General features: G+C 45.0%; 1 protein-coding gene across 1 annotated transcript in view; it reads left to right on the top strand.

Moving 5' to 3' along the window:
• LOC139389499 (E3 ubiquitin-protein ligase NEURL3-like) overlaps nucleotides 1–12,258 on the top strand; it is a 36,774-nt gene extending 24,516 nt beyond the window's left edge. Inside the window, exons 2-5 of the mRNA XM_071136324.1 lie at nucleotides 7,115–7,178; nucleotides 10,311–10,823; nucleotides 10,953–11,138; nucleotides 12,089–12,258. Coding sequence (XP_070992425.1) covers nucleotides 7,115–7,178; nucleotides 10,311–10,823; nucleotides 10,953–11,138; nucleotides 12,089–12,258 — 933 coding nt within the window. The remainder of the gene's footprint in view (nucleotides 1–7,114; nucleotides 7,179–10,310; nucleotides 10,824–10,952; nucleotides 11,139–12,088) is intronic.
• Nucleotides 12,259–12,491: the final 233 nt, after the last annotated feature.

Raw genomic sequence — 12,491 nt, 5'->3', positions numbered from 1 at the left:
CTACATCTGGTCATTATGAGTACCGCGTCATGCCATACGGGTTGAAGAATGCTCCAGCCGTCTTCCAATCCTTCGTAGACGAAATTCTCCGAGACCTGCTCGGGCAGGGAGTGGTAGTGTACATCGATGACATCTTGATCTATTCTGCCACACACGCGGCGCATGTGTCTCTGGTGCGTAAGGTACTTGGGCGACTGCTGGAGCATGACCTGTATTGCAAGGCGGAGAAATGTGAGTTTTTCAAGCAGTCCGTTTCCTTCCTGGGATATCGTATTTCCACCTCTGGGGTGGTGATGGAGGATGACCGCGTTACAGCCGTGCGTAATTGGCCGACTCCGACCACGGTGAAAGAGGTGCAGCGGTTTTTAGGGTTTGCCAATTACTACCGGAGGTTTATCCGGGGTTTTGGTCAGGTGGCTGCTCCCATCACCTCGCTGCTGAAGGGAGGACCGGTGCGCTTGCGCTGGTCAGCAGAGGCGGGCAGAGCATTCACTCGTTTGAAGGAGCTGTTCACCAATGCGCCCGTGTTGGCGCATCCGGACCCCTCTTTAGCGTTCATAGTGGAGGTGGATGCGTCCGAGGCTGGGGTCGGAGCCGTGCTGTCCCAACGCTCGGGCGTGCCACCCAAGCTTCGCCCTTGTGCTTTCTTTTCGAGCAAGCTCAGCCCAGCGGAGCGAAACTATGATGTGGGGGACCGGGAGTTGTTAGCTGTAGTCAAGGCTCTGAAGGTGTGGAGACATTGGCTTCATGTCTCGTGGCACCGGTGGTATGGGAGGTGGACGCGGAGATAGAGGAGGCCTCACGGTCAGAGCCGGCCCCCCCCAACTGTCCAGTGGGAACTCAGTACGTACCGAGGGGGGTCCGGGACAAGCTGATTCGGTGGGCTCATACTCTCCCCTCCTCGGGTCATCCTGGCATCGAGAGGACAGTGCGGAGTCTGAGAGGGAGATACTGGTGGCCCACGCTAGCTAAAGACGTGAGATTTTATGTCTCCTCCTGCTCAGTGTGTGCTCAGAGCAAGGCTCCTCGGCACCTGCCTAGAGGGAAATTACAACCCCTCCCCGTTCCACAACGGCCGTGGACACACTTATCGGTGGACTTTCTTACCGACCTTCCCCCGTCCCAGGGAAGTACTACGATCCTGGTCGTTGTGGACCGGTTTTCTAAGTCCTGTCGTCTCATCCCGTTGCCCGGTCTCCCTACGGCCCTGCAGACTGCTGAGGCCTTGTTTACCCATGTCTTCCGGCACTATGGGGTGCCTGAGGACATCGTTTCTGATCGGGGTCCCCAATTCACGTCCAGAGTATGGAGGGCGTTTATGGAGAGACTGGGGGTCTCGGTCAGCTTAACCTCAGGTTTTCACCCCGAGAGTAATGGGCAGGTGGAGCGCGTAAACCAAGATGTGGGCAGGTTTCTGCGGTCCTATTGCCGGGACCGGCCTGGTGAGTGGGCAAGGTATGTTCCCTGGGCTGAACTAGCTCAGAACTCCCAACGCCACTCCTCAACTAACTTGTCTCCTTTTGAGTGTGTGTTAGGTTACCAGCCGGTCCTGGCCCCATGGCATCAGAGCCAGACCGAGGCTCCTGCGGTGGAGGAATGGGTACAGCGCTCCAAGGACACCTGGAAGGCCGTTCAGGACTCACTACGGTTAGCGGGCGAACGGCAGAAGAGGAGCGCTGACCAGCACCGCAGTGAGGCCCCCGTGTTTGCACCGGGGGACAGGGTCTGGCTCTCGACCCGAAACCTGTCCCTCCGCCTGCCCTGTCGGAAGCTGGGGCCGCAGTGTGTGGGGCCGTTCAAAGTCCTGAGGAGAATAAACGAGGTGTGTTACAGGTTACAACTTCCTAGGTATTACCGTATTAACCCCTCGTTTCATGTGTCTCTCCTCAGGCCGGTGGTGGCTGGTCCCCTGCAAGAAGGTGAGGTGCCTGAGGTCCCTCCGCCCCCCCTGGACATCGAGGGGTCCCCGGCGTACACAGTTCGGGGCATTCTGGATTCGAGACGCCGGGTGGGGGGCCTACAGTACCTCGTGGACTGGGAGGGGTACGGTCCGGAGGAGAGATGCTGGGTTCCGGTGAGGGATATTTTGGACCCTTCTCTCCTGAGAGATTTCCACCGCCTCCACCCGGATCGCCCAGCACCTCGTCCTCCGGGTCGTCCTCGAGGACGGTGGCGGCGCGCTGCGGGGGCCGCGCGTCAGGGGGGGGGGTACTGTCACGACTTCCGCCGAGGTTGGCTCTCCTGCCTGTTCGGGCGGTGCTCGGCGGTCGTCGTCACCGTCCTACTAGCCACCACCGATCCCTTTTTCGTTTGTCTGTTGGTTTTGTCTTATTAGTTTCACCTGTGTGTATTTTAGTTTATTGACGTCCTTATATGTAGTAGGTTGTCCCGCCCTTGTTTTGTGCGGGATTGTTTTGGATTCATGTATTTTGGGTTAATACGTGTGTGTTATTTTCTCCGATAATATTTTGATCCTGTGTTGGATTATTTCACCCTGTATATTTGGGTTGACCGTGTTTGGTTTCCGGAGAATAAAAAACTATCAACTCACTGTAACCTGCTCTCTGCGCCTGATTCCACCCACCTTGATATTACGTGACACAACCTGAGTGAACTTGAGAGAATCTGCAGAGAAGAACGGGAGAATCTCCCCAAATACAGGTGTGCCAAATTTGTTCCATCCTACCCAAAAATACTAGAGGCTGTAATCGCTGCCAAAGGTGCTTCAATAAAGTATTGAATAAAGGGTCTGAATACTTATTTTAATGTGATTTTTCAATTGTTTATTTTTTTTAAATTAGCAAACATTTCTAAAAAAAACTGTCATTATGGGTGTATTGTGTGTAGATTGATGAGGGGGAAAAAAACAATTGAGATTGAACTTCACTCAACTTTCTAGAGTTTTCTCCTTTAGTCATCACTATTAAGGTTTCACTCTACTGTGGGAATTGTGCTAGAATCAACACAATATTAGCCCTTTTCAATGTAACATACCGAAACAAAACGAACTATGCAAGACTTATTGTGCAAACCTAACTGTGCAAGAGATTTTCATGTAAGCAGCGAACATTGGAGTAGGATTCAACTCTATTGACAGGCAGGATTCAGGCCTGTACACAGACCATTGTGCTGCACTGTTGGAGCTAGGAACACAAGCATTTCACAAAACCCACAATAAAATCAGCTAAATATGTGTATGTGATCAAAAACATTTTATTTTATTTGATAACCAATCAGAGCTGCAGTAGGCTTATATGCAAATAGCCATTGCCATATATCACTGTCTGGTACAGCAACTGCTCGGCCTCCGACCGCAAGGCACTACAGAGGGTTGTGCGTACGGCCCAGTACATCACTTGGGCTAAGCTGCCTGCCATCCAGGACCTCTACACCAGGCGGTGTCAGAGGAAGGCCCTAAAGATTGTCAAAGACCCCAGCCACCCCAGTCATAGACTGTTCTCTCTACTACCGCATGGCAAGCTGTAGCGGAGCACCAAGTCTAGGACCAAAAGGCTTCTCAACAGTTTTTACCCTCAAGCCATAAGACTCCTGAACAGGTAATCAAATGGCTACCCGGACTATTTGCATTGTGTGCCCCCAACCCCCCAACCCCTCTTTTTACGCTGCTGCTACTCTCTGCTTATTATATACAGTGCCTTGCGAAAGTATTCGGCCCCCTTGAACTTTGCGACCTTTTGCCACATTTTAGGCTTCAAACATAAAGATATATTTATGTATTTTTTTGTGAAGAATCAACAACAAGTGGGACACAATCATGAAGTGGAACGACATTTATTGGATATTTCAAACTTTTTTAACAAATCAAAAACTGAAAAATTGGGCGTGCAAAATTATTCAGCCCCCTTAAGTTAATACTTTGTAGCGCCACCTTTTGCTGCGATTACAGCTGTAAGTCGCTTGGGGTATGTCTCTATCAGTTTTGCACATCGAGAGACTGACATTTTTTCCCATTCCTCCTTGCAAAACAGCTCGAGCTCAGTGAGGTTGGATGGAGAGCATTTGTGAACAGCAGTTTTCAGTTCTTTCCACAGATTCTCGATTGGATTCAGGTCTGGACTTTGACTTGGCCATTCTAACACCTGGATATGTTTATTTTTGAACCATTCCATTGTAGATTTTGCTTTATGTTTTGGATCATTGTCTTGTTGGAAGACAAATCTCCGTCCCAGTCTCAGGTCTTTTGCAGACTCCATCAGGTTTTCTTCCAGAACGGTCCTGTATTTGGCTCCATCCATCTTCCGATCAATTTTAACCATCTTCCCTGTCCCTGCTGAAGAAAAGCAGGCCCAAACCATGATGCTGCCACCACCATGTTTGACAGTGGGGATGGTGTGTTCAGCTGTGTTGCTTTTACGCCAAACATAACGTTTTGCATTGTTGCCAAAAAGTTCAATTTTGGTTTCATCTGACCAGAGCACCTTCGTCCACTTGTTTGGTGTGTCTCCCAGGTGGCTTGTGGCAAACTTTAAACAACACTTTTTATGGATATCTTTAAGAAATGGCTTTCTTCTTGCCACTCTTCCATAAAGGCCAGATTTGTGCAATATACGACTGATTGTTGTCCTATGGACAGAGTCTCCCACCTCAGCTGTAGATCTCTGCAGTTCATCCAGAGTGATCATGGGCCTCTTGGCTGCATCTCTGATCAGTCTTCTCCTTGTATGAGCTGAAAGTTTAGAGGGACGGCCAGGTCTTGGTAGATTTGCAGTGGTCTGATACTCCTTCCATTTCAATATTATCGCTTGCACAGTGCTCCTTGGGATGTTTAAAGCTTGGGAAATCTTTTTGTATCCAAATCCGGCTTTAAACTTCTTCACAACAGTATCTCGGACCTGCCTGGTGTGTTCCTTGTTCTTCATGATGCTCTCTGCGCTTTTAACGGACCTCTGAGACTATCACAGTGCAGGTGCATTTATACGGAGACTTGATTACACACAGGTGGATTGTATTTATCATCATTAGTCATTTAGGTCAACATTGGATCATTCAGAGATCCTCACTGAACTTCTGGAGAGAGTTTGCTGCACTGAAAGTAAAGGGGCTGAATAATTTTGCACGCCCAATTGTTCAGTTTTTGATTTGTTAAAAAAGTTTGAAATATCCAATAAATGTCGTTCCACTTCATGATTGTGTCCCACTTGTTGTTGATTCTTCACAAAAAAATACAGTTTTATATCTTTATGTTTGAAGCCTGAAATGTGGCAAAAGGTCGCAAAGTTCAAGGGGGCCGAATACTTTCGCAAGGCACTGTATGCATAGTCACTTTAACTATACATTCATGTACATACTACCTCAATTAGCCTGTCTAACCGGTTGACCCCACACATTGGCTACCTGGACTATCTGCCTTGTGTCCCGCCACCCGCCACCCACCACCCGCCAACCCCTCTTTTACGCTACTGCTGCTCTCTGTTTATCATATATGCATAGTCACTTTAACTATACATTCATGTACACACTGCCTCAATCAGCCCGACTAACCGGTGCCTGGATATAGCCTTGCTACTGTTATAGCCTTGCTATTGTATATAGCCTTGCTACTGTTATAGCCTTGCTACTGTATATAGCCTCGCTACTGTTATTTTTCACTGTCTTTTGTACTATTTTTATTTATTTACTTATCTATTGTTCAACTAATACCTTTTTTTTTAACTTAAAAATTGCACTGTTGGTTAAAGCCTGCCTGTAAGTAAGTATTTCACTGTAAGGTCTACCTGTTGTATTCCTGTTGTATGTGCTTCACTTTGAACTGTGCTTCACTTTGACCTGGACTGTGTTTATAGCATGAGTGGGCACGATTAGATGCAGTTGTTTTGATATCAAAACAAAAGCTGCATTTAGCCAGCTGCCTCTGCACATTTGTTCATATTATTTGCTGGTTAGTGAATTATTAGCCCAGTTATGGCTCATTTCTAGTCAACAATGGGGGAGTGGTTGCTTCCTACAAGAGCACAGAATGTGTACATCTCCAGCCATATTTGAAGAGTGAGTGAGGTAAAGAGCTTTTTTATTTCTTAAAGGGGCAGTGTTGTATTTTGAGACGGTCTTAAATAAGCTAAGTAGTCAATAGGCAGAGGGTAGCATCATTTGTCTGTTTTTTCTATAAAATTGGTATTAGAATAATAATGCATTTTATTTTGTAAAGTGGTATCTTGCATCAAATAACACAACATTTTCAGTCACCTCCTTGTCTGAAGGACACATGGACAAACAGGTTAATGTCAAGCCCTGCATATTTTTTCATAAATCTCATGGAATGTAGGCCTACATTCAACACCACACATTTGCTGCTACTGACAGAACAGCTATTTCCATGTGAAAATGTTATGGGATGCCTTTTACTCCATTGTTTATGATGGTAAGCCACTCTGGTAGGCCTACATTATGACCAAAAAGCCACAGTAGCCTACTTGGCCACTGTTAAAACTGTCATTTAAAGTGGGTACAGCCTCAGTGTTCACAGTAAACACACGACGGAAGTTGCACGAACATTGTGAAAATTGTAAGTTTGAGCTTAGCAGACCTGACATTTGCTCAGTGCCGAAAACAATCAGACGGAACATTGGGTGTGTATACTTTCTGAAGGCACTGTACATAAAGAACCTTGTTAGATCTGAATGATGTGAAATGAAAGTGACTCTAACTTGATACCCATATGATGTGCTATAGGTTTTAGAAACGGTGGTTTATTTCCTACAACAGTTTGATCATGCTTTCAAAAAATGTGTACCGTTTTCAAAGATATCATAAAATGTAAAATGGTGTTGCATAAAACAAATAAAAAAATAGACAATTTTAGTACAATAACTAACGCGTAGTAATCATATGATAGATCTGATTTTTGACTTGACATGACTCAGTAGAGTCAAGTGAGTGTTAGCACCAGAAGAAGCAGCATCCGTTGTTAGAACGTAGATATTTTCCAGAGAACTGTCCCTCCCCTTAGCCACCCCCTTTCTCTTTCCTTATGTGATGAGTTATGATTTGTGTATAAACTACAGGCACATGTGCAGACTGAGAGGAGTATAAAAACAGCAAACACTCTCACCATCTTAGAACTATACTCAACCTATTGTAGGTGTATGTACTATAGATTGCAGAGCATACGAAGAGCAACCTGTACAAGATGGTGAGGGAGATGGTCAGCAGAAGCCTTGGTAAGGATGGCCTCTTATTGATGAATGATGACAACGGTGTTGTAATTGTTATAGGAGGAAAATGATACGCTATATGTAAATTTTCATAGATACAGAACTATCACTTATCTTATAATGGTTCCATGTTGATCTTTATAACTACAAACATTAGTAGTACAATATATACACTACCGTTCAAAAGTTTGGGGACACTTAGAAATGTCCTTGTTTTTTAAAGAAAATTGAACATTTTTGTCCATTAACATAACAGCAAATTGATCAGAAATACAGTGTAGACATTGTTACTGTTGTAAATTACTATTGTAGCTGGAAACGGCTGATTTTCAATGGAATATCTATATAGGCGTGCAGAGTCCCATTATCAGCAACCATGCCCTGTGTTCCAATGGCTTGTTGAGTTAGCTAATCCAAGTTGATCATTTTAAAAGGCTAATTGATCATTAGAAAACCCTTTTGCAATTATGTTAGCACAGCCGAAAACTGTTGTGCTGATTAATGACGCAAAAAGATGGTTGTGATCAAACAAAACTGACAAAGAATGTATGTCTGAAGTGACAAAATTAAACTGAAACTGCTTTACTGAAAGCTTGCAACAATAGTTATTTACAACATTAACAATGTCTACACTGTATTTCTGATCAATTTGATGTTATTTTAATGGACAAATTTTTTTGCTTTTCTTTCAAAACAAGGACATTTCTAAGTGGCCCAAAACTTTTGAATGGTAGTGTATATATGTATATATAAACTAATCAAAAAAAGAAACATCCCTTTTTCAGGACCCTGTCTTTCAAAGATAATTTGTAAAAATCCAAATAACTTCACAGATCTTCATTGTAAAGGGTTTAAACACTGTTTCCCATGCTTGTTCAATGAACCATAAACAATTAATGAACATGCACCTGTGTAACGGTCGTTATGACACTAACAGCTTACAGACGGTAGGCAATTAAGGTCACAGTTATGAAAACTTAGGACACTAAAGAGGCCTTTCTACTGACTCTGAAAAACACCAAAAGAAAGATGCCCAGGGTACCTGCTCATCTGCGTGAATGTGCCTTAGGCATGCTGCAAGGAGGCATGAGGACTGCAGATGTGGCCAGGGCAATAAATTGCAATGTCCGTACTGTGAGACGCCTAAGACAGTGCTACAGGGAGACAGGACAGACAGCTGATCATCCTCTCAGTGGCAGACCACATGTAACAACACCTGCACTGGATCGGTACATCTGAACATCACACCTGTGGGACAGGTACAGGATGGCAACAACAACTGCAAGAGTTACACCAGGAACACACAAACCCTCCATCAGTGCTCAGACTGTACGCAATAGGCTGAGAGAGGCTGGACTGAGGGCTTGTAGGCCTGTTGTAAGGCAGGTCCTCACCAGACATCACCGGCAACAACCGTTGCCTATGGGCACAAACCCACCATCGCTGGACCAGACAGGACTGGCAAAAGTGCTCTTCACTGACGAGTCACGGTTTTGTCTCATCAGGGTTGATGGTTGGATTCCCCTTTATCTTCGAAGGAATGAGCGTTACACCGAGGCCTGTACTCTGGAGCGGGATCGATTTGGAGGTGGAGGGTCCGTCACGGTCACAGCATCATTGGACTGAGCTTGTTGTCATTGCAAGCAATCTCAATGCTGTGCGTTTAAGGGAAGACATCCTCCTCCCTCATGTGGTACCCTTCCTGCAGGCTCATCCTGACATGACCCTCCAGCATGACAATGCCACCAGCCATACTGCTCGTTCTGTGCATGATTTCCTGCAAGACAGGAATGTCAGTGTTCTGCCATGGCCAGCGAAGAGCCCGGATCTTAATCCCATTGAGCACGTCTGGGACCTGTTGGATCGGATGGTGAGGGCTAGGCCCATTCCCCCTAGAAATGTCCGGGAACTTGCAGGTGCCTTGGTGGAAGAGTGGGGTAACATCTCACAGCAAGAACTGGCAAATCTGGTGCAGTCCATGAGGAGGAGATGCACTGCAGTACTTAATGCAGCTGGTGGCCACACAAGATACCGACTGTTACTTTTGATTTTGACCCCCCCTTTGTTCAGAGACACATTATTACATTTCTGTTAGTCACATGTCTGTGGAACTTGTTCAGTTTATGTCTCAGTTGTTGAATCTTGTTATGTTCATACAAATATTTACACGTTAAGTTTGCTGAAAATGAACACAGTTGACAGTGAGAGGACACTTATTTTTTGCTGAGTTTATTTCTAAGTAGATCAGAAAAGCTTTCTTCTGCAGTTTTGAAACCGCTCAAAGATTTTGTATTTTTCCTTCAATTAATCATACACATATTCGTCAAGGGATTCCGGTAGGCACAGATGACAGTACAGCCAGTAATTCACAGCACTGGCATACTGTACATGGCCAGTTACATATGGCTGTGCAAATCTTTAACAGATTTGTCTTCCTTTCCGAGGACAGTAGAATAAGAGATTGTGTGGCAACCAGTCACACAATCTGGTTGCCAAGTATTTTATTTTATTGCTTTTTTGACATGACTAGCAAGTTAATTTACTACTGACAAAAGATCTGCTTTCCAAAGGCTTGTCTGATCTGGGTTGAAAGGAGGGTTAGGTAATTATTAATGTGATATTCAATCACAAATTATGTTTTGTTGAAGAATTACATTGAAGCAAATTAAGACATATGATGTAATGGGGGCCAAAATCAGATAACTTGCTGAGTGCATTGTAAACAAGTATGAGATGTGAACAAGCCTCTTCCTTAACCAGGTTACTGTATTTATGTATCTATGTCTATACCTATAACTGCCTTTCCTGCTGGCAGTTTCAATGCAAAACTCAAAGGATCCACCCTGTACTAGTTAGCTAATAACACTCATCTAATTTTTTATTTTAGAAGTAACATTTAGTATTGATTATTGTTATCGTGAGCCACTATACACTTTAGAATGGCACCAGATATCATTAGAGATTTAAAGTTACTGAATGCGAAACAAGTTGTAAAGCAGTTTCAGTTTCATTCTCAGTCACCTTCAGACATACATTCTTTGTTAGTTTTGTTTGATCACAACCATCTTTTTTATCATGACTGAGGTACTGTAGCATTCCAATGATTAACTGTAGTTGCTCTTTTTTAATCTCCTTTAGAGTCTGAGCCAGCACACATTTGTGGACCCCAATGCCTGGGCCCCTTGACCTTCCATAAGGAGGTGATGGGTGCCTTGGTGAGCCTGAGCCAGGGGGCCAGGCAGGCAGACAGGACTGGGGTCACCTTCAGACACGGCCTGGTTTTCAGCAGCCGCCCGGTACGGCCCCAGGAGAGGGTGCGTCTGCGAGTGGAGTTGTGCAAGCTGACCTGGCTTGGAGCCATGCGTGTGGGCTTCACCAATGTGCTTCCTATTGCCAGAGCCCTGCCGTCCCTGGCCATCCCAGACCTCACAGACCTCCCTGGCCACTGGGCCGCTCCTGTGCCTGAAACTTGCTGCCTGCCAGGCTCAGAGCTGGAGTTTTGGGTCTCCCATGGCGGTAGAGTGTATTTCAGGAAAGCCAACAGACGAAAAAACAGCCGAAAACACAAACTGCTGAAGGGAGTGGACCTCAGCCGCCCCCTGTGGGCCATGATTGACGTTTATGGGCAAACCTGCTCTGTGCTCTTACTGGGTAAGTTCAGAAATCAATGGAACATGTATGAATGAACAGTGCAGTCTGACCTAATTTGATTTATTGGTTTGAAATGATGTCCATCTGTCAGTGTCAGTGACTAACCACAAATCTGGTTATTTCTTGTAGGGTCGGAGAAGAAAGAGTTTTTGGGGATTCAAAAGTCCTGTCCTGCTCCGCTACGGCGTTCCTCCTGTTCTGCTCTTCAGAGACACACCTCGCTCAATATTGAAAACTATGTGAATGTGAGACAGATTTGTGATTACATTCATGACAGCTATCTTCTTCCCCGTCCAGACAATAAGCAGACATCAGGTAAGCATCACAATTATACAATAAATTCCTGCTATCTTGTTTTGGATATTTTTTATGAAAATGGTACTTCATTTGAGTATAATATCTTGATATTTAATCTAAGGTATTCTTGTTTTTTTTAAATAAATACATATGTTTCTATTGTCACATGCTTGGCAAACCTAACATTTTTACAAGTTAACAATTTACACACGTACTACTTGTGTAGCTTAACATTTACAGAAACATCTAAGCCACATTTGTTCAAGGACATAGATACAGTATATGTTAGCCTCACGCACTGTAGGACTCAGGGGCATCTATTGGGTATGGCAGAGTATGGTGGTTGCCATACCTTAGCTCTCAACACCAACAATTTCAATCCCCATTAAAAGGCAAATGCAGTTTAGTGGTATTAGTGGGCTGGCTTTAGGACCATGCAGATGGCTCAGAGCAGACTGGCGCGGTAGTAGAGAGCATGTTTTAGGCCCATGTGGACACCTCGGAGCTGGCTGGGGGACAGCGAGACTTTTCTCTCAAAACAGTGCAGAGATGGAAGGTGGCTGTAGATGACTAGGACACTATGTAACTGATGTTTGACTTGACCTAAAACTAAACTCGTTTTTAATCCCGGTACTGAGCTATTGTGGAGCAGCTAATTGCTGTATGACATGTGTTGAGGGGAATTAAGCCACAGCAGCTAAGGTGATAATGGCTGGAGTCAGTTTAGCTAGTTTTTGCCGTTCTCCAAATAGTATTTTAGAGTTTTGAAATTGTGTAGAAGTGCAGTAAATGAGCTTTAACTTTTTTTTAAAAATACCTCCCCCCAGCCCTGTAACTTTGCCATATCCTAGGTTTAGCAGAAATGACACCCGGATCAACCTTATGGACACAACAACACTAGCCACCCTGAGCCAAGTCCCACTTGACCTTATATGTCATGTAACTGAGCGTATCTCATTTGATTGCAGACTGTGAGAGCGTGGAGGACTGTGCGGTGTGTATGAGCCAGAAGGCCTGTATCAGCCTGCAGTGTGGCCACCAGTGCCTGTGTCTCCAGTGTGCCATCAGAGTGATCCAGGAGTTTGGAAACTGCCCTCTGTGTCACCAGAACATCAAGAGCTTCCTGCAAACTAAATGACCCAGTAGGACTGACCCCAATTACTCGATTGGTCGATTGTTTGGTCATTAGGCTGTTGGTCGACAGAGATTGTTTTAGTCGAGCAGTAACAAATATATATATTTGCACCCATCTCAGTGACTTAATCCATTGAGGAGGCCTAGACTAAAAGCAAATGTATGTTTGATTAGAAAATGTGGTTGGAGGCTCCATATGGAGGGTGTGACACAATTGTGGAGCCTCCAGAGAATGGC

The sequence above is a fragment of the Oncorhynchus clarkii genome, chromosome 30 (genome assembly GCF_045791955.1).
Source record: "Oncorhynchus clarkii lewisi isolate Uvic-CL-2024 chromosome 30, UVic_Ocla_1.0, whole genome shotgun sequence".
NCBI classification, from domain to species: domain Eukaryota; kingdom Metazoa; phylum Chordata; class Actinopteri; order Salmoniformes; family Salmonidae; genus Oncorhynchus; species Oncorhynchus clarkii.
This window is presented reverse-complemented; position numbering and strand designations above follow the sequence as displayed.